The following is a 26,857-nucleotide window of genomic DNA, read 5'->3' as shown; positions in this document are numbered from 1 at the left end:
AAAAGAAATAACAAGAAGAAGATCAAGAAATTACTAAAACACACATTCAAAACAGACTACTAAGATGGGGATTGCCTTTGTCTAGATGACCACTAATCTCCTCTTCTGTCGATGCAGAGACAACTACAAAGCTTGCATCCTGCTTCATGGCCTCAAACTAACATCCTATTAAAACATGACCCCCTACATCATCATTCTAATTGCCAACTGCATTCTACATATATAATTTACAAAATTTTATTATGTTCTTGTAACAATGCCTGTGGCATTCTCCACAGATTGTTGAAAACTATCATGGGAAGTCTCAACTATTAGAGGCTTCTTGCAGACTGATACTAAAATGCCCCACCTTTTGGTTCTCAAGGAGAGAACTATGAGTGCGAGTGTGTAAGCTGTGAAGAAGATCACTGCTAAATGCAACCTCTTCTGCAGTGCGGCCGAGATCATTAGACCAAACAAATGGTATGCTGCAACTTAACTTAAGAAGACCGTTACCACAGCCTCCAGATTCCTTGGTTGGGCAAGGAATGCTGCTTCCATGATTCTTAGCCTTGCTATCAGACTCAACGGTGGATAAAGATGAGTTATCTGGTCGCTCGGCTGTGGAACGTCTCCGTCTTTTCCCAACAAGTTCACTGATGACATACTTCTTTGCCCTTTGTCTCCTACCAGCCTTAGAGGAATCAATTGCAGGTGTCTGAGAAGCCATCCCTTTTAGTACCTTTCCGCAACAATCTAAGCAAAGTTTGTAAGAGCAATTTGAGCAGCTTCTGTGAAAATCCACTAGTGAAGTCCTACAATAATTACTGGTTCCAAGAGGGAAACAAAAAAAAAAACAATATTAATCAAGTGAATTACATTTGAATGCATGAAGAGACGATAACAAAGAACAGAATATGACCTAAAAATTTGAACTTGCTAAAGCAAAATAGAGGCGCAAGTTTACAAATGGCCATCTAAGAAACAGGGTCAGTACACATTATTCAGTTACTATGTCCATGATTTCAGAAACATAGCAAATCATGAAATTCTCAGAGGTGTTAAAGATGCGAAGACATACCAGTTAACAAGCTCATTGTGAGGCTCATATACTCGAAGAAGTACACCAGAAAATCCACTGTCTGGATGATAGATCGATCAAGAGGATATCTAACTGAAGGAAGAAACTAGGTAATTGTTTTGAAGCTTACCTTGATCCCCTTGCTTTACTTCCAGCTCATTTAATTGGTTCTGATAGATATGTTTCAGCAAGGGAAGCAATTCAGATATCAAGCTATATGTCTGCTCCTGATTATTAAACTTGTTTTGACCATTTGTCAGTTCCTGAAGATGATACAAATTGCATATGCACATAAAAGCTCTAGACTAGCACGAAAGTTAACAGAACCTTCTCTAACTTAACAAGAATTGGCAAGGAAGTTAACCTTATGCCTGTCTTCTTTAGCTCCAAGAGGAGAACAAGTCGGACAATCCAATTGTCCATGACAAACAGGGCAGACAGTCTTCACATCGACGAGAGAAATATCATCACTATCGGCACGCTCAGTCTTCCTATGCTCCTGAACAATTTCAAGATCCTGAAGATCACATAAATGGAAACTTCCATGACAAACCATTCTCAGAGTAAATAATATTCATAAAACTTTGCATGTTAAAAGTAAGTCAACCTTACAACCATCTTTAGCTGGACTTCCAGAACATGCTTTGTAATCACGACAGTCACAACAAACAGGATGAGCAATCTTTACCTCCTTTTCAAGCATACCAGAGTACCTTGACAATACAAACTAAATCAGATAAGCAAAAGTAGTTTTTTTTTAAATGTATAAGAGCCCATATCACTGATATCAAGGATCAAGACTAAAAAGGATATGTGACTCACATCAATTGTCCTGTTTCCACAACATCAAAAAGCTAAAAGAGAAAAATAAACCAAAAGCATTTTGCCACTATGGTCACACAATTTTCTTCCTGTAGGCAATGCAGGCCATTTGAAATTTGATCACAAACAGGGTGGATACACAAACAAGATCACAGTTCAAGCCATTGGATGTGAATATAGTAACAGCAATATAACTCAACCACAATGAAACTTCACCAAAATAACAAAAGCAATCTAGATCAAATCACAGTGAAACTTGTACTCATAAGACAAAAAAGTAATTTAATAATATCAAAATCAAACCTAATCAAGAAAAAGTACAGAAAAGGCTCAAATAAGATTAAAGCACAACTAAGATTAACCCAAACCTAAAATTAAATTGGATTCATTCTACAATAAATCAAAGTTGATCTAAAAATCTCTACTGACAGTCCTAATCCAAGTGTGCCTTGAATGACCCTCCATAATGATAATCCATTCAAATTGAAGCCTCTCATTTTACTCTACTAAGGAATATGACAGAACCTGCAAACTGAATCCAAAAAAAATAAACTATTTCGTATACAATTTATTGGTAAGGCGTATACACCCCGCATTTAGGGCTGCCCTTTTTTAGTACAATTTAGGGAGGACGAGTTCACAATTCAGCCTGATGACATAACTGCCCACCAAGGGATACAAAGGTGTGATCGTATCCACTATAGAATTTATATGCTTTCAGGATCAAGAGATACAAATTGCAAAACTAATCTGGTAGGCTGGAAACCTAAAACCATGCTGCCCAGATGACCAAAAGTTTAACAATAAAAATTTGTTTATAAGTACCAAACATATTGAAGTTTTGTCGACTTTAATCTAGTATCACACACAATAGGTAACAGCTTGTAGGACACATTTGGGTATAGATTAATGAGTGTCAATGAAAGAAATCTTGTCTTTGTGAAATGTGAATATCATGATGGGTTAGCTTATGAAGATTCACAGGATTCCATTATCTTATGAAGTTGTTACAAAATCTCCCAGTTGCAGAAGCTTAGCTATGCCAAGTATTCATACAGAACTTGTTATATTAGCAACACACTAACTAGGATAATAGCATCATGAGGGTACCAATAGGAAATGTATTTATGTTAGGGAACTTACTTTTAGTTACTAAAGACAGTAAGTAACATGTAAGTCTCGATAATAAGTTGTGAGATGCACATATTCTGTCATTGACTAATGTGGTATCAAAGGAATCTTTTGACAGGGATTCATGATTGATTATCATTTGAAAATTCTCAGTATTACTTTTTAAATTCCTGCATAATAAGATAATAATCACAGGATTATAGCATCAGCATAGCATAAGGAAATAAATTTAGTTTAGGCAATTTGAATTTTAGGTGCTGAAACACGGAATAGGTAATATAATCTGCTATTGACTGATGCAGTAAGCTTTGCCTTGGAAGCTGTTATGATGGGTCATCATTTGAAAATTCAAAGTATTGCCTTCCAGTTCCTGCATAATCTCCAGATCCAGAAGCTTAGCTATACTTCAATGATTTATCCCACTACTACTTCACAATTATCATGGATATACCTATTTATTGGTCACTAAAAGATCCCTTAAGAAGAAATAAATAATGTCGGCTTTACAAAATAATCATATGGAAAGATATTAGACAATGCAAGAGTCCAATTGAGATTCTCTGAATGTAGATTTTGCAGACCAAGTTGGCAAGGTGTACTAAGATGAGCCAATTATTTGACTCCCAGCATTGTCCAAACCAAATCCTTTAGTCTACAACACCATTTATTACAAGTCAATAACAAGTTCTACTACGTCAAAGAAAAAGCTCCAATGAATACTCCAATATCAAGAGATGGAAATAGCATGCATTTTGCATGTAGCCAGAGTGTTGAGGCAAGTAATCCTTAACAAAATGTCTTCTATCTTATATTGAATCAGATTAGGAGTAACAAAAGGAGAAAGGGTTACCAGCAATATTTTCCCACATTTTAAGAGCAATAAACTACTATGCATTCAGATTTTTTTTCCTTTTAGTTTTCAAGAGGAACCTTTTGATACACAAATTAACATAGAAAAGTAACCAAAATAACCAAATGAAAAGGAATTAGATGGACATTAGCTAATGTGGAGTTCAGGAATACACACAACCAAGAACAATCCAAAAATACCTTTTTTTGATGCAACGAGAGCAAAAGAACCTCTTCCTACAGCTCAAACACCGAACCATTTTCGCCACGTTCTTCTCCTTACAACTGTGGCAGACCCTCTTCCTTCCCATTCCCGAACCCCTTCCACAAGGTATTTTCTGGAATCCAACAGGCATCGGAGAAAGTTAATATATAACAAAAAGAGCAGAATAATTTGAGAGCTAACCAGAGAATAAAGAAATGTAGTAAGTATAGTAGAGAAGGGACCATGGATTCAAGGGCCAAGAGAAAGGAAAAGAGAAGGGAGCTGAACCACAAATGTAAAACCTTTATTGTCGCCACCGGAATCGGCTCAGCGTTCTTGGACCGAATGCACCTCCTTGTGAGCAAGCACCCATTCTCAAACCCTACCTTCCGATCCACAGAACCGCCCTCTTCCTGACGGCCGCCAACGGAAGGCGTCGCGATGGTCATCAACCCGTTGGGAAGAACCCTCGTGGTCCGGGACTCTCCCTCCACACTCCCCTCTTCCCGTTTCATCCGCCGTTTGGGAGCGATCGGGTGCTCCGCCGGGAGTTCTGCCTTCTTCCTGCGTTTCCTCGACTGTGGCTCCCCGGCGGCTCGGTTGTATTTGCGGGCGGCGGAGGCCTTGTGCTTCTCCATGTTGGAGCGGGTCTGGATGTAGTGGTACTCGCAGAAGGTAAGGCCGTCCATGGCGCGCTTGTGGCAGCGCCATTTGCGGCCGTCACTGCGGCGGCAGCGGGAGTCGTCTCCCGGGGAGGCGTCGAGGTCGTCGTAGAGGCGCCGAGGCCTCGGCATTTGCGGCGGGATCGGAAACCCCTCGAGAGGAGAGGAGAGGAGAGGAGAGGAGGAGTGAACCAGCGAGGGCGCAGTTAATGGCAGGGAGCAAAAGGAAGGAGGACTCTTTCTGCCGTTCTTTTCATCGAAGCACACGGGACAGGATTCCATCCGTCTACGTCTTACGGAAAATTTCATCTCGCCCCCAAATTTTATCAAAATCCTATCAATCCACTCGTAAATTTTCAATTTTGTTAAATCTAAATCTCAAATTTTAAAGGGCGTTTGGTTTAATATTTTTATATTATGATTTTTTTTTTAAATGTTGTTTGTTTTGTATTTTCTAATCTGTTTTTGCTCTCTCCGTAGGCACGAAGGGACTGGAAGAAAATACAGTTGTTGGAGATCGAATGATGATGAGTGAAAATTTAGATGTTTTACCGCGGTATCATGCCCTCGGGACTATATTATTGAATTTAAAACATTATTAATGTGGTTATTAAAGTAGTGAGATGTTATAGGATTTGAAAGGAGGAATTAAAAAGAAGAAAAATATCGTGAACGGCAGGATTCGAACCTGCGCGGGCAGAGCCCACATGATTTCTAGTCATGCCCGATAACCACTCCGGCACGTCCACCTGATGTTAACTTTTTTTTTTACATTATAATTTGTTAATATATTGATCAGTGAAATTATTTATCAGCCGCCGTCGTCTCCTTCCCCAAACTCACCGAATCGAATTCGAATCGCCAAGATTTCTCTTTTTCGGCGACTTCGAATAGTTGAAACCCATCTAAACCTAGATTCACCGGTATGATTCCCCCGCTGACTCCGCCGGTGCCGGACCACCAGGTTGGCCTTCCGCCATCGGCCTTGGCCGCGCAGGAAGGATCCAACGGTCATAGGGCTGAGCAAGCGGGCGGGTCGGACGGGTTCGTGCGATTTTCCCACCCGACCCACCATTGGCGGGTTAATAAAATTTAAACCCAACTCGATTTTTTTTCGCATCAAATTCGGCGGGTGGCGGGTGGCGGGTGGCGGCGGGCGGGCGGATTGGCGGGCGGATTGGCGGGTTATCGAATGTAAAAAAATGAATTTTACGGATGATAATTGATATAATAAGCGTCTACAAAAGAGTCTAAAATACAATCCACAGTTTTATAACTAATCAACAATGTTCATACCAAAATAGGAAGCATCTCATGGCCACACAAAAAAACAAGGATAATTCATAATTCAACACCAAAGTCCAAGTCCAGGTAATTAGGAATTATCCAAGTTGGGGCAAAAAATCCAAAATGCAGCACTCTTTGGCCTACAAGTAGATAAATCAAAGTTTGTTATATAATAGATTAATAGGACACAAGATTTAATTTGAATGACACCACTTACAAGTAGGAAAGTATGAGACTTTTAATCATCAAGACAATGCTTGCCATTTTCTTTCAATGTGCCTGAAGAATGAAAACAGAAAAGAAGATAATAATGTTTAAGTTTCAGTTCATATTGCTTAACATCCTCCATGGAGATTCCCATCATAACCTCTTTTTTGTCCTTATCTATTATTAAACAAATCATTTTTAATATATGTATACATATATTTTATTATTTGTATATAAATAGGCGGGCGGGTCGGGTTTAGTCGGATTTTAAAATTAAAACCCGAAACCCGCCCGTGTACAAGCGGGTTTGTCAATTTTCTATCCATTTTTATTTTTAATTTTTTTTAAACCTGCGGGTTGGCGGGTTCCGGATGCGGGTGGCGGGCGGGTTTAGCGGGCCGGGCGGGTACTGCTCACCCCTAGAACTCATGCCCCCAATAGTTAATGCTATCTCTGCTGCCTGCACGGATAGTGACAACACAGCGCTTTACCAGCGATGGGACAAGGAACTCGATTGTTCCTGCCACCCATTAATCATGATGAGACATTCCTTAAATGATGACGTGACAGATAGGCATGCTCATCTCTCCTTAAAAAGACCACTCCGCTCTGCAGGTAAGGCTCTCTGACCCTCAGACTTCCTTACGCTCTAATTCTCTATTCTATTACGCTCAAGTTCACTACTGTTCATCTTCTTCCTCTTGTTGCCCTGACTTGAGCGTCGAGGTATGCAGCTTTTAATTCTTTCCCATCAACACTTGAAATAAGGTGGTGCTGCTGTGCTCCGTCCACCGCTTTGTAATGGATTTTTCAACTGCTTTAGAAGTATCGCTGAGTATGCCTGTGTTCTTATTTGTTGTAAAATATATCAAGTTGACATTTCTGTAAAATATTGATGCTGTTGAGACCTTGTACTTTGACCACATACGTGTTCATGAATAATGAATAGATAAACAATCAATACAACTATACAAGATCATGTGTGTTTTGGAGGCTTAACTCTTCTTCTTATATTTTGTGTTGCAATTTTGAGTTGCTTTCGTCAGCACAATTTACCATGATAAATTGAAATTTTCAGTTAGATTTGATTAGTTTGTTTCAAAGAACAGAAAAAGAAAATCACAAAAGCCTCCACAAGTTGTATGAACGTTCAACTTGGTTACTGAAGCAGTTGCTGTGATATTTCTGTTGTCACAAGTCTTGTTCATACTTCAGACCTTAGCAACAACTTTTGAAATTCTTGCCGACGAATCTACTAAGATTCCAAATTCATCAACATGTGCTGCTGGAGAAGTTGATGAGCATGCTAGCTAGTAGTCCCTTCCGTTGACGTTGAATATGTAAAATGGCATCTTGGAAGAATATTCATGCTCTGACCTTGTACTTTTCCCAGACGTGTGGAAGAATATGCATAGGGAACGAGAGGAATCCAATTGTTCCTGTCTGAGCTGAGGGAAGACGTAAGTGGTAGAAAAATGAATGGAGAAGGAGATGAAATGTGTTATTTCACATACCTCATCTTTTTTAGAATTTATATAATTATCAAAATAACATATCCACATCAATAATAATGTGAGATTAGATCCGACAATGGTTATCTACTTTTGCACTTACTGAATATATCATGTATACATGGGAGAGTTTGCGGTTGAGAATATTTATAGTAATTGTCAGTGGGCTATTCATAGGATATAGATTAAGGAGTCAGTTTTTTAAAGTCGGATAACCGAGCTAATGAAATCGAGGAGTTTAAGTCTTTTGGAATCGGATTGGTCAAGCTGATGGAGTCGAAGAGTTTGAGTTCTCTAAATCAAATTGATCGAGCTGATAGAGTTTGAGAGTGAGTTTTTGAGTGGCGGATGAACCGAGCTGATAGAATCGAAAAGTTTATGTTAAAATCAAATGATCGAATGAGTCAAGAAATTTAAATCCTCTAAAATCGGGTGAATTGCGCTGACGACGAAGGAATCAGATGACTGCTTTTGATCTCCAACTGTTCACGTAAACTTGACTTTTTAACTTCCTTAACATGTGTAGATCCTCTGTCCACCGTATCACCGAACCTTTTTAATATGATGTTGACAAATTGTCCAGTCAAATACGCATCCTAAGTCAGCTGAAAATACCAGACCATTCATCCAAACTGAGGCAAGGAAATTGTCAGGGAGCTTACCGCGAAACTTAAAGCTGAGACAAAAGATGAGGCTTGAATACTTGATATATAGCCTCTGGCAACTTTGTGAAACCAATCTATCATTGAGAGGTCCAAGCAATTACGAAGATCATTCAACATCCATTTCCCAGATGCAGCTGTTTCTTATTCAGCTCCTGCAAATAGTAGCAACGGCGTTCACTGTTCTTGGTATGGCTTCATCAAGTATGTATCTTACTCCAAAGTTAATTATAACATTGCAGGATCTTCCGTGGCTTGTCCTTCTGATTTATTTATTGATCGTTTTTAGAAGAAAATACATTACTGTGCATTTCGATCCGAGCTAAAGCGTTTGTGCAGGAGATACACTGAACCCGAGCAACTCACTTATCTATGGCCAGACCTTGAACTCGTCGGGAGGCGTATTCCAGTTCGGCTTCTTCAATCTTGTGAATGGTTCAGCGGACGTATACGTAGGAATCTGGTACTTGAATCTCACACCCAGAGAAGGCACAGTAGTATGGGTTGCAAATACCACGGCCCTCAACAGATCCACCGCATCCTTGAACCTGACCGCCACCGGAAACCTAATCGTATCTGATGAAGGAACAACTATTTGGTCGACGAACACGTCTGCAGAACTCAATTCTTCAAGATTGCAGCTTTTGGACTCGGGAAACCTCAGACTGATCGCTGGCGCCTCTAACAGAACTCTATGGCAGAGCTTCGACGAGTCAAGCAACAGTCTTCTCCCTGGCATGAAGATTGGGTTCAACTCCCTGACCAATTTTACATGGAAGCTCGTGTCATGGAGGAGCGGGACGGACCCTTCTCCAGGCTACTTCGAAGACAGGATGGAGATTCAAGGGGTTCCGCAGATTACGATATTCAACGGATCCGTCAAACTCTACCGCTTGGGGCCGTGGAACGGATACCAGCTCGCTGGCGTCCCAAAGATGGGGGCGATCGGTGTGAACTTCACGTTCGAGTCCAACAGCACCGAGTCCTACTTCATGACTAACTACGAGGACGGGGTATCGCCGGCGGTCCAGTCGGTGTCGCTGTTGGCCGCCAACGGAAGCTACCGGCGCTGGCATCTGCAAGACGGAGCGTGGCAACTTTTGTGGTCGATTCCCGAAGACCATTGCGATAACTACAATCACTGTGGCCGCAACAAAGTTTGCACCAAAGGCTACTACAAGTACTCCTGCGATTGCTTGCCAGGGTTCAAACCTGCAGCTGCACCTGCAGAGAACGGGTGCGAAAGAGAGAAGCCCTTGAGTTGCTCGTCCAACCATGTTTCACAGGTGCAGAAAGTGAAACTGCCCGACACTGAGAACGCCACAGCCCACGGCAACGTGAATCTGGACGCGTGCAAGAGCTTGTGCTTGGGCGATTGCTCCTGCGTGGCGTATGCTGTGGTGACTGGGCCGAATGGTTGCCTCACTTGGCGTGGCGATCTGTTGGACCTCAGAAACTTTACCGATGGAGAAGATTATCTATATGTTCGGCTTGCAGGTATGCCAATTATATCGATGATGATCAAGGATGATATATATATATACAGTTTGTAATCGTCAAGAATTTGTTGTTTTTTTTATTTTGTAGAACATTTGACTTCCAAGCGGAAGCAGGAACTTGTCTGGGAGATAACCATTCCTCTGTTGCTTGGATTTATTCTATTATGTTGTATAGCTTTAGTTGTGATCAGGAGGAGAAACAAAAGATTGAGGACTGCCGCTGAGTCCTCAGCCAAGTTGACTAGCTTGCAATTGCAGCTGCCAAATCTAGAGAAAGGTAAATAATGACTTTGTTCATTATGTTTTATTTGGGAGAATTCAACCTGGATCATGGTGTTCGTACTCACAGGTGACCTGCAGAAGCTGTCTAAACAATCTAACACCATGGATTTTGATGATGCATCAAGGTTGGTTATGATAGGCTCTGAGGAGTCTGCTCTGTATGATAGTGGAGTAGGTTAGTTCTTTCTCTCGGTCATTTGAACTCTATCCATTCTTTGTTGTCTGAGTACAAAATCATAAGAGAAGATTTCTGCTGATAAATGATGTGATCTTTGTGGCAGGTCCGATCAACACACTGGGGGCACTACCTTCCTACGATTTATCTACAATAAGAGCTGCAACAAATAATTTCTCAAGTGAAAATAAACTCGGGGAAGGTGGATTTGGTGTCGTTTACAAGGTAAGAGATCTAGTGTGGTAGGAAAAGACTCAGTGTTTCAAAGATACTTTCATATTAATTGCCAAGTATATTACATTTTGTTAGGGTCAGTTTCAAGATGGGCAAAAGATTGCCGTCAAGAAATTGTCGAGATACTCCTCACAAGGCCCAAATGAGTTCCAAAATGAACTCTCACTGATTGCCAAGTTACAGCATAGAAATCTTGTTAGACTTTTGGGATCGTGTATTGAAGGAGATGAGAGGCTCATCATCCTTGAATACATGGAAAATAAAAGCTTGGATGTCTTCATTTACGGTTAGTATACTTGCCTACATTAAGTTGATTGTCATTATCAGCTACAATTTAAACGTCTAATCTTGAGCAAATGTGCCAGACAAGACTAGAAGTTCATTGCTAAACTGGCAAAAGCGCCTTGAGATTATAATTGGGATTGCTCGTGGACTCCTATACTTGCATCAGGACTCTCTCTTGAGGGTCATCCATCGTGATCTTAAGCCGAGTAATATCCTCCTTGACAAGGACATGATTCCGAAGATTTCAGATTTTGGCATTGCAAGGATATTTGAAGGAGATTGAGAATGCAACTACCCGACCAATCGGAACAATGTAAGTCCTTTAGGATGAGTTTATTTGAGTGAAAAGATATAAGAGAGTAAGAGTAGGAGCTTAGGAGGGAAATTAAATAAAAAATAAAAATAAACATTTTATTATTTATGTTTTATATGCAAATTTGTCATCTTCCCCCTTTCTTACCCCTTATATTTCTACAACTAACATAATTTAGTCAAACAATAAATTGCTAGGATAATACTAATATCAAAGCTCTCAAATGCAGCGGATATATGGCACCCGAGTACTTAAATGATGGAGTTTTTTCATTTAAATCAGATGTATTCAGCTTTGGTGTGATAGTATTAGAAATCCTTAGTGGCAAGAGGAACAGAATGACTAGCCAAGCAGACACAAGTCTGAATCTTTTAGGACATGTAAGTGCATGCAATCTCAAAACATGCATGTTTTTATCTTTAGAAGGTGTTGCTTATATTTTAATATTTTTTTTATGTTATCGCAGGCATATAGGCTTTGGAAGGAAGGTAGATCCTTGGAGATTCTTGATAATTCACTAGATTGTTTATATCCAACAACAGAAATCTTACGTTGCATCCGAATGAGTTTGTTGTGTGTACAAGATAACATCGAAGATAGACCAACAATGGCAGAAGTTGTGATGATGTTGGCAAGTGAAGGCCAACTCCAAACTCCATTTAAGCAACCTACCACAATATCAACAAATGGGAAAGAACACTTCACTACTAAAGAAATGAGTCTTACAATCACAAATCGATGACATATGTACATCTTTTAACTCTGAGTAGAACATAAATTTTTCAAAAGTTAATGCTTTGATAGTTTTTTCCATGATTTAAATTATAGTTGCCTCATGTTGAACTTTTCAATGATAGTGATAATCTCTATGAAAAAAAAGAAATAGTGCATAGAGATGATGATTGTGAATTTTCATCAAACACTTGTCATTTTAAAATAAATTTATGTATGTTTCTCTTGATACCCTAATCTTTTCTAGGGCGATTAATGTTTTGTAGGATGACAACTTGACAACATCTTGAGTTTGTTCATGAATTAAGATATGATATCTTCATGTTTTTAAAGTTTTGACTTTGCTAGAACTTTTATCACCATACTATGACAATTCATGCATAATCAAGTTTAACATGTATAAGAATGTGTTAATCATAATACAACACAACATTCGAAGAAGGTGTTATCTAATATGATTAGTAATTTGAAGCAAATTGATTCAAATTATTATTCAATCCTTTCCTCTAATAGTACTTTACAAACAAAAGGTTGGTAATTTCAATTTGGCAAATTCTTTTACTTAGCTATACATTTATTGTCTCTTTGATTTAATCTAGCATATTATATATTCACATCAATTTAAATTAATGTGACATGAAAAAATCTAGCACGATAGATTTCACTACAATGGCAACCATTTGGCAAATAACAAGAATCATAATAAGTTGTTCCTGAAAATAATTAATATTAGTACTGGAAAAGTTTAAAACATATCTAAATTATAAAATAAATTGAAAAGGAAATCAATTCATAAAAAATTATAGAGTGAATAAGAGATCATGAAAGATAAGTTCATCGACCTCTAATACTCAACTTGCAAACATCAATACCTTAACTTAAATTCAAGACATGTATCCTACATGGCTATAGAAAGTCATTTTGTTCAATGTAAAATTTAATGAAATTTCATAAAAATATTGGTTATGCAATCTATGACTCTTAAATCTACATTCTGTGTGGAATAAGATTTAGCTAAGTAAACATAATTAGAGTCAACAAACACTTTCAAAATGAATAAATGTTGAAAAGTGTTTTAAAAGTTTTATACTGTTTTAACCTAAATAATCATGAATTATAATAATTATAGTACTTGACATTATCCTTATTTTTCTCACAATGAACCATAAGAGCCTTTTGTAGTGTGATCATTCTTTTCATGATGACCACCATAGTGTTTCTTTGAACTTTATTCTTTATATTCATGATATAGTTTGCGCTTGAAACCCTCATATTCCTCCTTTAGTTCCTGAAGATGTTCATCGCTAAAGGTCTTGATGCTTTCGTTGTTGGTAAGGTGTATGTTCATGCTCCAAAAGTATGATACTAACTTCCTTCAACTTACTAATCATATTACATAATTCAGTAAGTGTTGTTTCATGTATGGTTAAAATTTCTTGTATATGTCAAACTCAATTATGAGTAGACAAGTTTGGTGACAAAAGTTTTACTATATCTTTGTGAAAATATCAAAACTTTTGAACTTGTGAAGATGTTTGATTGGAATCTTGCAACGTACTAATCAATCATGCTAGAAATGACTAGAGATTTTATGTTAAGAGAAACCAATTTAAATTCACTGTTCAAAAGGTTGATTGTTTCATGACAATCGAAGATCATTTGGTGCAAAATTAAACTTTTATATATATTCTTTGACTACTGATAAATGAAATTTGAAGGGCTCTTACCCAAAATTCAAAGGTTCTATGTAATGATATTATTGAGAAGGGCTTAATTTTTCCCTTTTATCCCAAAAAAAAAAAGAGTCTTACATCCAATAGTGTGAGGCACATCATGGTCAACACTAAAAAAACATCTTTATTGTATAGAGTATGTTTAAGTTCAACCAATAATATTGTAAAATACGGTTAAAAAATAATAATAATAATAAATAAATAAAAGAGGGTTAAGGGATTTGAGTGTAAAAATCCAATCCATAACCCTCTAGTGTTTTTACGCCGGAAACGCACAAGCGTTTCTTCTCCTCGCCGAAACCGTCGTCCGCTCCTTTCTCCTTCACCTGTCGCGGCCTTTACTTCTTCCGCCGGAACTGCATAGCATCTCAATCTCTTCTCCCCTCCCTGCTCTTGCCGTGCTTCCTCTTTCTCCTTTTTCCGCGATCGTCCGGCTGCCGTCGCCTCCTCCTTCGTTTCCGAACTTGCGCAGCGCCGGCCGTCAGTCACGGATCGAGTGCCGCCGTGTGGAGAAGAAGCCAACACCTCTCCCTCTTCCTCTTCTCTGTGCCCTAGCAGCAACCCTCTGCCGCTGTACCTAACCCTCTGCCGCTTCCTTCCCTAGCCACCGCTGAGCAACAGGACGGAGGTGAGGCCTTGTTTCATTTTTTTGGGTATTTGCTGTTGGGTTGGATTCTTCGGTTTGCTGAGGGTTTTCTTTTAGATTCGGCAGATCAGGCGGAGGAGGCGTTGATTAGAAGAGGGAAAAAGCTTCACCGTTCCTCTTCCACGTTTTTCTCTTTTTGTGATCATATTCACGTGCCCTCCCTTCTCTGGTTTCGTCCTGATTTCTCCCTGGAACAACTTAAGGCTTCCAGGTACGGAATTGGCTCAAGGATGGCTAGTTCTTTATTCCTTTTATTTAGTTCGTGCAGGGATTGATTCGGTAGGGCAATATATTTGATTTGTTGTCGAGATTTTTGATACAGCATGTTGTAATCAAAGAATCTAGATTAAATTTCATTCTGATTTTTTTTGATTTGTTCTTGTTATTATAAAATCTATATGTTCTACTGTGAAATATCAAATTTTGCCTTGATGCAAACACATTGCGAATAATGGAGTTGCCTAATCGACAGTCCTCTGTATCTAACGTTGATTATATTAGATATCACTCTCCTGTTTTTTTTGATGGCTCACCTAGCAGTGGAAGGCCATTATTCCAGCATGATTCTTAATTAAGGATCTCTTTTGAAAACTGTGTCATGTGGCTTAAGAGGAATTAGGTTGGATTTTTAATTAATGATTGGGATGAAATTAATAATAAAATTTACTAAGGTTAATTATCAAAGTCCTCTTTGTATTTATTTCAATAGGAATTATACTTAGGAGTTGATCATTTAATTAAAAGTTAATTAAATGAATGGAAATATTATTTATCCTAATTACAGGACATTGAACCGGATTTTGGACGGAGATTATTTTCGGACACGAACCAATTTCGAAAGGCGGGTATCTTGTCTTATCTTTTTAGATAAATTATTTGACATGTATATATAGTTTTGCTATAGCTGGTAGTAATTCTTGTTATTCTTTTATATATGCCTGGTATGTCACTACTTGCTTATACATATTGTATATCATTTTTACCTGATACCTGTTTATTTCTTTTGCATCTTGATACTTACCATGAGTATATAGGTTCATTAGAGTAGTAATATACCGTTCTTTACTGGGCATTGATTATTTACTAGATGTATCTTGCATACATTAGTGTCATGCACCATTTTGCATGATTGCATGCTGGCGATCATCGGCTCCTTTGTAGTCTGAGCCCGTCGCCAGTTACATGATCTGCACACACTGTCACTTCATGGGTTAGTGGTACATCAGGAGGGTGTGTGCAGTTGCTCTGTCAAGGCTCCGCTCGGCCGCTCAGGGGTAGTGGTTCCACAGCGTGGTAGCATGACAGGGATCCCTCCTTCGCATTATGAGACGAGGAGATGAGAGCATTGCTCCCCCATATGACTAAGATGTTTGATTGGAATCTTGCAACGTACTAATCGCAATCATGCTAAAAATGACTAGAGATTTTATGTAAAGATAAACCAATTTAAATTCACTATTCAAAAGGTTGATTGTTTCATGACAATCGAAGATGATATGGTGCAAAATTAAACTTTTATATATATTATTCTTGGACTAGTGATAAATGAAATTTGAAGGGCTCTTATCCAAAATTCAAAGGTCGAATATGTGTAATGACATTATTGAGAAGGGCTTATTTTTTTTTCCATTTACCCCAAAAAAAAAGTCTTACATCCAATAGTGTGAGGACACATCAGGGTCAACATTAAAAATCATCTTTATTGTATAAAGTATGCTTAAGTTCCACATTATATTGCAAAGTTTAACATGATTTAATTATAATTTAAATACAAATTATAAAATATAAAAGTATTGATTATAATAAAACTATATTCTAATAAGTAAAGGATATACAATTCATCGACCTGTGATTGTGATACTTTCTTTGGTAGTGCAATCTCCTTCGCTATGAGTAGTTGATGTTATTGTGGGTTGCTTGAGTGGAATTGAAAGTTGATCCTCACTTGCTAACATCATCATCACCTCTGTCATTGTTGGTCTATCTTCATAATTTTCTTGTACGCACAAAAGAGCCATTCGGATGCAACGTAAAATTTCGATTGTTGGATATGAGCCACCTACTGTGTCATCGAGAATCTCCAAGGATCTTCCTTCCTTCCAAAGATTATATGTCTGTAATCACATAAGAATTAGATTTTTTTAATTCTAACAACTTATAATGGTCAAGGTATCATGTTTTCAATTTAAACTTACATGTCTTAAAAGGTTTAAACCTGAATTTGTTTGAGTGAATGTTCTATTCCTCTTGCCAGTTAGGATTTCTAGAACTATCACACCAAAACTGAACACATCTGATTTAAATGAAAAATATCCGCATGATAAATACTCGGGTGCCATATATCCGCTGCACTTAAGAACATAAACAACATTAGCTATATTTTATTTTAGAAAATATATATTGTTTGAATTAACTTACAACGTTCCAATTGGTCTAGTGGTTCCATCTGCAAGAGCTCTATCTCCTTCAACTATTCTTGCTATGCCAAAATCTGAAATTTTTGGAATCATATCTCTGTCCAAGAGGATATTACTTGGCTTAAGATCACGATGAATGACTCTCAAGATAGAGTCTTGATGAAGGTATAAAAGGCCTCGAGCAATCCCAATTATAATGTCAAGACGTTTTTGCCAATTTAGCAAAGAACTTTTGGTTTTATCTGAAGTCATTTTCATAAGATTAGCTATGTAAATGAAGACAAATATCTAACCATGTATGAGGTGATGGAATGATTAACTCATTATGGAAAACGTATTTACCATAAATGAAGGCGTCCAAGCTCTTGTTTTCCATGTATTCAAGAATGATAAGTCTCTCACTGCCTTCGATACAACAACCCAAAAGACGAACAAGGTTTCTATGTTGTAACTTGGCTATCAGAGAGAGTTCATTCTGGAACTCATTCGGGCCTTGTGAAGAGTTTTTGGACAATTTCTTGACAGCAATCTTTTGTGCATCTTCCAATTGACCCTTGCAAAATGAATGAATGAATTATTTATTTCATATTTGTTACGTTGATTTAAAACATTGGCCTTCTTTTGCTATACTGGAACTCTTCTTACCTTGTAAACAACACCAAATCCACCTTCTCCAAGTTTGTTTCCATCAGAGAAATTATTTGTTGCAGTTTTTATCGTACACAAATCGTAGGAAGGTAGCAACCCCAATGTGTTGAGCATACCTTACAAAGATCACGCCCTTAATCAGTATAAGTCTTTCTTTGATTTCAATTTTTTTTTTTAAAATGAAGAAATATGTGGAATTCAACTAAACTCTGTATTCAAATAACGAACGAGCTAATAAATGAACGTAAGGAAAAACTGCATAAAAATGCAGTGTATGCATGAGCAATGAATTAGAAGAAGAAGAGAAGGAACTCACCTACTCCTGTATCAGTATTATTTAGAGGAGAATCTTGAGAGTCGATCGAATCCAACCTCGACTCTGATACATCATCACAAGTCGTCGAGTCACCTGCGAGAATGAATCGATCACCATGATCGACATTAATTACTTTCTCATAAATAAAGCTAAAACTTAGTGACGATTGCCGATTCATTACCTTCGCATACATTTGGCAACTGTAATAGCAATCCGGTCGACGCTCTACTGTTTCTCTTCCTCCACTCGAGTACGCCAACACAGCATAATAGAATAAATCCCAGCAACAGCGGAATGGCTATTATCGGCGCCGCCCACCCGTGCTTCTTTGTTGATGATTCTGGAAAGGAAAAAAAAAAAGAGACAGATGTTTCATTTGATTAATCGTACTTTGGTGATCCAATTCTGTGGATAATTAGATTACCTGTGAGTCCGAACGTATAAATCATCTCGTCCATCGCCAAAAGTTCTGAGATCCAACAGATCACCAGTCCAAGTTATGCATCCATAAGGCCCACTGATCACCGCATACGCCACGCAGGAGCAATCATTCAAGCACAAATTCTTGCAGCCATCGAGACTCATGTTTCCTCGTGATGTAGCGTTCTCAGTGTCGGGCACCTTCACGTTCTGCACCTTGCTAAACTTGTTGTTCCGCAAGCAATTCAAAGGCTTCTCCCTCTCGCATCTGCCCTCGCTTCCGTTCTTCGTAATATTTACGAACCCGTCCAAGCACTGGCACTTGGGCTCAACGTAATTCATGGTGCACACTGTGTTGCGACCGCAGCGATTGTACTCATCGCACTTGTCCACCGGAATCGACCACACAAGCTGCCACTCTCCCTTGCTACTCGTGTCAAGATACCAACGCTGGTAGGTCCCGTTGTCGCACAACACCGACCGTGACAGAACCGGCGTCGCCGAGGCCTTGTAATTAGCCATATAATAGGTCTCCATCTGGTTGCCCACAAACGTGAAATTTATTGATGACCTGAACGTTTTTGTTAAGCTGCTCGCCATCGATGGATGGCCGACGAACTCATATCCGTTCCAAGGGCCGATTCGATGGCTTATGGCGGATCCATTCAACGCGACCAAATCCGGTATAGGTAGGTCACGAATCATGCGGATGTAGTCTGCCGGAGAAGGATCCGTGGAGTTCTTCCATGACACTTGCCGCCATGAAGTATTGGTCCGGTTGTTAAATCCGAGCTTCATGCCAGGGAGATAAGTGTCGCTGTCGTTCGAGTGCTCAAAGCTCTGCCATAGAATCGAGTCGCTGTCGTCGTTCAGCACGAGGTTTCCAGAATCTAAAAGCTGCAAGCGTGCAGAATTGGATCTCGTTTCCGTCGACCAAACAATTCTGCCTTCCTCAAATAAGATTAGATTTCCATCGGCAGTGAGGTTGAAGGATGCCATGGATGTGTTGACAGACTGGTTCCGATTGGCGATCCATACTACAGTGCCTTGTTGCGGTGTGAGATTGTAGTACCAGATTCCTAAGTATCCCTTCGCTGAACTATCATCTACACTGAAGAAGCCCAGCTGGAACAAGTCTCCCGTCGATGTCAAGTTCTGTCCATTGACAAGTGAGCTGTTCTGGTACATTGTATCTCCTGTACCAAAGATCATAAATAAATATAGTTTATTTTATTGAAGGATGAAACTAGCTAGCTTTTCTAGAAAACGGTATATATTTTTAAAATTTAATAAGCAATTTTATTTCTCTAAATATGTCCATATATTCATTTCTAAAAAAAAATTATAAATCCCAATCAGTCTCATGAACTCAATCTCTGAGGGTCTAAAGTTTCCCACCTTCAGGGTAAATCGGGAAGCGCATACGGCGGCCAATATGTCCAACATCCTTTGATTGTGTTCCCCATTTGGAGGAAAATTGTTCAATCGACGGCCAATCCAGATGCCAATGGACCCAATATCCTTTGATTGCGTTCCCCATTTGGAGAAAAATTCCTACAAATACGCTGTAGCTGGGGATCAAACCGCGGGTCCCTGGGTTACAACTCGGATGTCCTACCGTTGTACCATTGCCCCGAGGACCATATATGTCTAACTTTAGACGACTATCAACTGATTAACTGTTCAATCATCCAATGGACCGATCGAAAGTTTTTTAGCCAATTTCTAACAAATTGACTACCACTTTGAGCAAGTTAGGTCCAAGGGATAATTTAATTTAAAAATAAATAAATAAATTGATAAATTTTAAAAGGTAGTTTTTATTATCATGTATTATCATTATCATGAAAAGAATTCTATTTTGAAAAAAAAATATTAAAATAGTACACCACCAATAATATTTTGTTCAAAATACTTAGAGCTACTTAACTTTGACCAAATTAGTTCCATCTTAAAATTGCTTTTTAACTAATTAAAATAACTCTAAATTTGACTCACCTTAATCAGAACTATTTTGACTAAAGAAACTCACATTTAGAGTTGTATTGAAAATTACTGATAAATCCAACTATGGTAGTCAAAAATAAAAAATAAAAAATTACTAATTAAAATTAGTAAAAAAATTAAAAATTATTGATAAATCTAATTTCAACCAATAAAAAATTAAAAATTATTGATCAAATCTAACTTGGATACGAAAATCTAATTTGATTAATAAAAATTAAAATTGTTAGCTAAAATAAATCTCAATTAAAGCATAGACCACAGTGCCATATGCCTTAGACGGCTCGAACTCAGTTTTAATCAAAATAGCATCACTTTGAAGTTCTTTTTGTATAAAAGAGCTCTAAAATAGAGCGCAAAAAGGTATTTCAAATAGAAAATTATAGACAAAGTGTCTTTTTAACAATTTTAAAAAGAGATGTGCCTTTTTGACTATATGAAAGATGCTATGTTGATTTTCTATATATCCTTTCAAAGCATATATATATATGGTAAATATTTGATAAAGTTAAATATAAATTACTGCATGCAATAAATAAATTAATAGAGTAATATATGCTTTAATTCTGAACTAAAATTTCCTTCTTAAACATACCAGAAGATGAAGATGAGGAGGACTGGACAAGAAAGAAGAGTGTTACTGCTACTATTTCCAGGAAGTGAAAAAGAAAGAGCTTCATCTTGGCCATGGAAGCTTAAGCTGCAATCTACTATTGTATTGCCTTTCAGAGTTGAATGCTACAAGTTATAATAACAAAAGACTCAATTTCAATCTAACACCTTGAATTTAAAATTTTTGATAGTACTAGAGCAGGAAGTCTAGTCAATGAAGAACTATCTTGTTGTGTTCGAGTTAATTAATTCTGCGCCTGCAGGATGGCTGGATAAGTCAACAATTTGCAAACGTCAGATTAGAAAGATTCATAGAACGAAACAACTTTAACATGGAGATGGATTTGCTGTCCATCTCTTTCATGAATTAATAGTATATGAAAATAATTGTCAACATCCTATTAGAAAATTAATGGAATGAAACAACATGGAAATTGCTGTCCATTTAATTTCGTAGATGACTTGTGATGTTAAGAAATCTATAAAAATTATCTCTTATCTTCCAAAATATCTAGCTAGATAAGGCACTCTTCATCTCCTGCAAAAAGGTGGAATCCGTCACCTTAGTGGTTCCACACGATCGGTCCCACGACCATTTGTGAGGAAGTAAATCGGGAAACTACAGTTAGGCACTCGATCGATATGCATGTATGACTTTAGATGAGTTATGCCAAGCACATTAATCCATGCCATTAAGCTCTTTTAGACACACACACACACTAGCTTGATAATTTTAATTTATTAAAATATTAATTTTTGATATCTTATGAAAGTTCAACATGATTTAATTATAATGTAGACATAAAATATTAAAGTATTAGTTTATATAGTAAAATACTATTCAAACAAGTGAAGGCCACACAATTCATCATCATGTGATTGTAATGCTTGACCAATCTATTTAATTCGCTACAAGTTGATAATATTATTGTGGGTTAATTGCTTGAGTAGAGTTAGAAGTTGTTCACCACTTGCTAATATTATAACCACTTTTGTCATCGTTGGTTTGTATTCATAGTTATCTTGTTCGCACAAAAGAGTCATTCGAATGCAATGCAAAAATTCTATTGGATTTATCTTCCTTCTAAAGTTTATATGTTTGTAATCACATAAAAATAAAATTTTAAAATAATTAGAGAATCATTGTCTATGTGAATAGGAACATTTATTAAGATGTATTTATCTAAAGAGGTTCCTACACTAAAAGGATAGTTGACCTAAAGGGATGCCTTCCTTCAGTACCTAAAAGGATAGTTGACTAGCTAGGAAGGGAGTCCACTTTGATAACTGTACACCTATATATTGTGTCAAACTACCAAAAAAATCAAAGAGTTTATCACTTGGAAAAGAACAACTTTATCTTTTGCAAAATAATATTATTTTGTTATTTGTTTTTAAAGTCTGTCATTGTCTGGAATGGAGCTGGTGTTTAATTATTATGGACCCAAAGTAGGAAACAGACACGCTAATTAAACTGGTTTAGTCATAAAATGGTATATACTTAATTACAAGTGACATGTCCAAAATTTCTAGTGGCCCAGTGAACTGAATAATACACATATTTGATGAACCTACTTAAACTCATTTGGCTGGTAGTTGAATCTCCTTCACTACTAATTACGCAATATATACAAGGTTGAACAAGGAATTGGTCCTCATTTGTCAACATCATCACTACCTTTATTATATCATTGGCCTATTAATTATATTTTACTGTTATCTTGTACATATGCAAAAATGTTGAGTTTTTTTTTTTTGAACAACTATATTGAACATAAAACATAATAACTCAATAATTTACTCAATATAAAAGACTTATAACTATTCTTATTGCATTCTTAAGAGTTGCTTCTTCCTCTTCAAATATCCTTAAGAGTATCAAGATCACAGTAAATTTGATGCTGATATATCGAAGCCCTCGAGTAATTCCAACTATAATATTGAGATGCTTTTGCCAATTTTTAGCAATGAACTTTTAGTTTTTGCTTGATAATTAGAGGAATATATTGTGATTAGATATAAACATCTATGAAGGTAGTCGAACTATATATAAATGGAGGCAATATCAGACCATTTATTTTCAACGTATTAATTCAAGAATGATAAGTTGCTCATCTCCTTCAATGAATGAGCCTAGCTAGAAGACGAACAAGATTTCTCTATTCAAACCTTAATTTCATATAAAACTCGTGTATTCATAGAGAGACATTTTCAATCTTAATTACTCCAAGGGAGCCTTGGATCATTTACCTCTACAAAAGTTCTTTTAAATCAAATTATTAAATTTTCTTCCTCTTCTTCTTTTATCACCTCTTGAAACTCTCTTTTAGATCAAATTATTAAATTTTCTTCTTTCAGCTCTTCTTCTTTATCTCTTTAAAGATTTGCAAGAACACGTCCTACCACAAAGCATCAATTCCTCCCTTTTCTGGAATTAATGTTAAGTTGCTTTGGAAAGCCAAACGAAACCAATTGGAAATTGTATCACTTAATATGATTTAATTATAATTTAGACTTAAAACATAAAAATATGAAAGTATTAGTTTATGATAAAATTATATTAACATAAGTGAAGGGCACACAATTCATCGACCTGTGATTGTGATACTCATTTCTTTGGTAGAGCAATCTCCTTCGCTATAAGTTGATGTTATTGTAGGTTGCTTGAGTGGAGTTAGAAGTTGCTCATCACTTGCTAACATCATCACCACCTCTGTCATTGTGGGTCTCTCTTCATAGTTATCTTGTACACACAAAAGAGCCATTCGAATGCAACGTAAGATTTCTATTGTTGGATATGAACAATTTACTGCATCATCAAGAATCTCCAAGGATCTACCTTCCTTCCAAAGTTTATATGCCTGTGATCATATAAAAATAAAATTTTGAATTCTATACCATTTAGAAAGATAAAAGTATGCATGCTTTTTAAGTTAAACTTACTTGCTGTAAGAGGTTTAAATTGGAATTTGTTTGACCGAATGTTCTATTCTTCTTGCCACTCAGGATTTCTAGTACTATCACACCAAAACTAAATACATCTGATTTAAATGAGAATTGTCCATATAACAAGTACTCGGGAGCCATATATCCACTGTATTTGAGAATTTGAATGTTAGTTTTTCTATATTAAAAAAATAACAATAATTTATAATTTACGAAGACTAAATTTATTTGATTGCAAGAAGAGGAAAGATAAAAAGTAAATGATAATAAAATAACACAATGTTTATTCTTGAACTATTTCTCTTTTATTTTTTTTTATTCAGTAAACATAACTTGAAGAATTAACTTACAATGTTCCGATTGGTCTAGTGGTTCCATCCTCAAGAGCTTTGTCTCCTTCGAATATTCTTGCAATGCCAAAATCTGAAATCTTTGGAATCATATCCTTATCAAGAAGGATATTACTTGGCTTAAGATCACGATGAATAACTCTCAAAATAGAGTCTTGATGAAGGTATAGAAGTCCTCTAGCAATTCCAATTATGATCTCAAGGCGTTTTTGCCAATTTAACAAGGAACTTTTCGTTTTATCTGGAATCATTTTCATACTATTAGATATATAAGTGTCTAACCATTTATGAAGTGATGGAATTAACTTATTATGGAAAACATAATTACCATAAATGAAGGTGTCTAAGCTCTTGTTTTCCATGTATTCAAGAATGATAAGTCTCTCGGTGCCTTCGATACAACAACCCAAAAGACGAACAAGATTTCTATGTTGTAACTTGGCTATCAATGAGAGTTCATTTTGGAATTCATTTGGGCCTTGTGAGGAGTTTCTTGATAATTTCTTGACAGCAATCTTCTGTCCATCTTCCAATTGCCCCTGACAAAATTAAAACAAACTTTTTTATTTCATATTTGTTGGTTTAAAAGATTGACCCTGTTTTAGAATACTGGAAGTCTTCTTACCTTGTAAACAACACCAAATCCACCTTCTCCCAGTTTGTTTCCATCAGAGAAATTATTTGTTGCAATTTTTATTGTACACAAATCGTAGGAAGGTAGTAACCCCAATGTGTTAAGCATACCTGGCACAAATATCATCACACCCTTAATCAGTATAATTCTTACATCATGATCTTTGATTTTTTTTTTAAAAAATGAATAAATATGTAGATTTCATCTAAATTAACTTTGTTGTCTGATCATAACAAGCTGATAAATGAACGTGATGAATAACAAGCAGTGAGGAAGGAGAGAAGGAACTCACCTACTCCTCTATCAGTAGTATTATGCAGACGAGAATCCTCAGAGTCGATAGTGATCGACCTCGACTCTGATACATCATCATAAGTCGTCGAGTCACCTGGGAGAATGAATTGAACACCATGATCGACATTACTGTCAAACAAATAAAACTAAAAGTTAGTGATAAATTCCGATTCATTATACCTTCCTTTACATTTGGCAACTGTAATAGCAATCTGGTTGACGCTCTGTTTCTCTTCCTCCACACGAGCACGCCAACACAACATAGCAGAAACAATCCGAGTAACAGCGGAATGGCTATAGCGGCCCAGCGGTGCTTCTTTGTGGATGATTCTGGAGGGAAAAAAAAGACAGGTGTTTGATTAATCCTACTTAATTTGGTGATCCAGTTCTGTGGATAATTAATTAGATTACCTGCGAGCCGAACGTATAAATCATCTCCTCCATTGCCAAAAGTCCTGAGATCCAACAGATCACTAGGCCAAGTTATGCAGCCATAAGACCCACTGATCACCGCATACGCCACGCAGGAGCAATTATTCAAGCACAAATTCTTGCAGTCATCCGGATTCATGTTTCCTCCAACTGTAGCGTTCTCAGTGTCAGGCACCTTCACGTTCTGCACCTTGGAAAACTGGTTGTTCGACGAGCAATTCAAAGGCTTCTCCCTCTGGCACCCGGCATCGCTTCCGTTCTCCATAATTTTTATGAACCCGTCCAAGCAATCGCAGTTGACAGTATAGTAGTTCCAGGTGCACACGCTGTTGCGGCCGCAGCGATTGTACATATCGCAGTCATCCTCCGGAATCTTCCAGAGAAGTTGCCACTCTCCCTTGCCATCCCTGTCTAGACGCCAACGCTGGAAGGTTCCATTGGCGCACAACACCGTCCGTGACAGCACCGGCGTCGGCGAGGCCCTGTAATTAGTCGTAAAGTAGATCTCATTCTGGTTGGACACAAACGTGAAACTTATTGGGTTCGCTTGGGGTCTGCTCGCCATCATTGGATCGCCGACGAACCCATATCCGTTCCATGGGCCGCTTCGATGGGTTTTGGAGGATCCTTTCAGCATGACGATATCCGGAACAGCTAGAGGAAGAACCACGTGGGCGTAGTCTCCTGGAGAAGGATCCTCGGGGCTCCTCCATGACACTTGCCGCTTTGAAGTATTGGTCCGGAAGTCAAATCCGAGCTTCATGCCAGGGAGATACGTCTGGCTGTCGCCTGGGTGGTCGAAGCTCTGCCATAGAATCGAGTTGCTGTCGTTCAGCACGAGGTTTCCAGATTCTAAAAGCTGCAAGCGTGCAGAATTGAGTTCTTTTGATCTCGTTCCCGTCGACCAAACAATTTTGTCTTCCTCAAATAAGATTAGATTTCCATCGGAAGTGAGGTTGAAGGATGCCATGGATGTGTTGACAGACTTGTTCCTATTGGCGATCCATACTACAGTACCTTCTTGCGGTGTGAGATTGCAGTACCAGATTCCTAAGTATCCGTTAGCTGAACTATTATCTAGACTGAAGAAGCCCAGTTGGAACAAGTCTCCTCCTGTAGTAGATGTCAAGGTCTGGCCATTTATAAGTGAGATGTTCTTAATCATTGTAGCTTCTGCACAAGTCATACTGTTAAATTGGTATAGAGACCTTGAATTTGTGTCGAATAAATTTCATTCCTCGATCGATCTCTTAGTATTAATTCTTCTAGAGTTGTTAAATATTTTTTATTAAAAATACTTGACTGCTTCTAATATATTAATTGAAATAACATATAACCGATTGAAATATATATATATATATATTTTTTCAAATCATTAAATACTTTTGACTAAAAATATTTGACAGATTTATATATATTAAATGGGCATCGTTGCACTCTTAATCCCTTATGAATTTGATTTTAGATTTTATAAAATTATTAAATATTT

General features: G+C 37.5%; 3 protein-coding genes, 1 long non-coding RNA gene, 1 other non-coding gene and 1 pseudogene across 6 annotated transcripts; 2 read left to right on the top strand and 4 right to left on the bottom strand.

The window, feature by feature from the left end:
• Positions 1-194: 194 nt before the first annotated feature.
• Positions 195-4,934, bottom strand: LOC141836232 (E3 ubiquitin-protein ligase JMJ24-like). Its single transcript, XM_074723673.1, has 7 exons — positions 4,370-4,934; positions 4,064-4,200; positions 1,668-1,773; positions 1,425-1,577; positions 1,191-1,323; positions 1,061-1,121; positions 195-806 (listed from the first exon to the last, which is right to left on the bottom strand). The coding sequence occupies exons 1-7, from the start codon at positions 4,859-4,861 to the stop codon at positions 305-307; spliced, it is 1,584 nt and encodes a 527-aa protein (XP_074579774.1). The 5' UTR covers positions 4,862-4,934; the 3' UTR covers positions 195-304.
• A 462-nt stretch (positions 4,935-5,396) lies between these two features.
• Positions 5,397-5,478, bottom strand: TRNAS-AGA (transfer RNA serine (anticodon AGA)). The gene has a single exon. It is a non-coding gene; the product is annotated as a tRNA-Ser (tRNA).
• Positions 5,479-8,737: 3,259 nt separating this feature from the next.
• LOC141836237 (receptor-like serine/threonine-protein kinase SD1-7) lies at positions 8,738-12,145 on the top strand (annotated as a pseudogene).
• A 1,781-nt stretch (positions 12,146-13,926) lies between these two features.
• LOC141836238 (uncharacterized) lies at positions 13,927-15,228 on the top strand. 2 transcript variants are annotated; one of them, XR_012602440.1, is made up of 3 exons: positions 13,927-14,277; positions 14,362-14,506; positions 15,080-15,228. It is a non-coding gene; the product is annotated as an uncharacterized LOC141836238 (long non-coding RNA). The 2 variants fall into 2 exon arrangements; XR_012602441.1 differs by having other exon boundaries at positions 14,353-14,506.
• Positions 15,229-16,133: 905 nt separating this feature from the next.
• LOC141836228 (receptor-like serine/threonine-protein kinase SD1-7) lies at positions 16,134-20,789 on the bottom strand. The gene is made up of 9 exons (XM_074723670.1): positions 20,696-20,789; positions 18,108-19,292; positions 17,858-18,022; positions 17,677-17,769; positions 17,358-17,476; positions 17,055-17,265; positions 16,714-16,954; positions 16,491-16,641; positions 16,134-16,409 (listed from the first exon to the last, which is right to left on the bottom strand). The coding sequence occupies exons 1-9, from the start codon at positions 20,787-20,789 to the stop codon at positions 16,134-16,136; spliced, it is 2,535 nt and encodes an 844-aa protein (XP_074579771.1).
• Positions 20,790-23,296: 2,507 nt separating this feature from the next.
• LOC141836229 (receptor-like serine/threonine-protein kinase SD1-7) lies at positions 23,297-26,533 on the bottom strand. The gene is made up of 8 exons (XM_074723671.1): positions 25,348-26,533; positions 25,117-25,266; positions 24,935-25,030; positions 24,634-24,752; positions 24,337-24,547; positions 24,009-24,249; positions 23,656-23,806; positions 23,297-23,573 (listed from the first exon to the last, which is right to left on the bottom strand). The coding sequence occupies exons 1-8, from the start codon at positions 26,531-26,533 to the stop codon at positions 23,298-23,300; spliced, it is 2,430 nt and encodes an 809-aa protein (XP_074579772.1). The 3' UTR covers position 23,297.
• Positions 26,534-26,857: the final 324 nt, after the last annotated feature.

The sequence above is a fragment of the Curcuma longa genome, chromosome 10 (assembly GCF_044706935.1).
Source record: "Curcuma longa cultivar G26 ecotype Majalengka, Jawa Barat chromosome 10, ITB_CL_G26_1.1, whole genome shotgun sequence".
In the NCBI taxonomy this organism is placed as follows: Eukaryota; Viridiplantae; Streptophyta; class Magnoliopsida; order Zingiberales; family Zingiberaceae; genus Curcuma; species Curcuma longa.
Note: the sequence above shows the minus strand (reverse complement) of the source record. Positions and strands in the feature narration are given on the sequence as shown.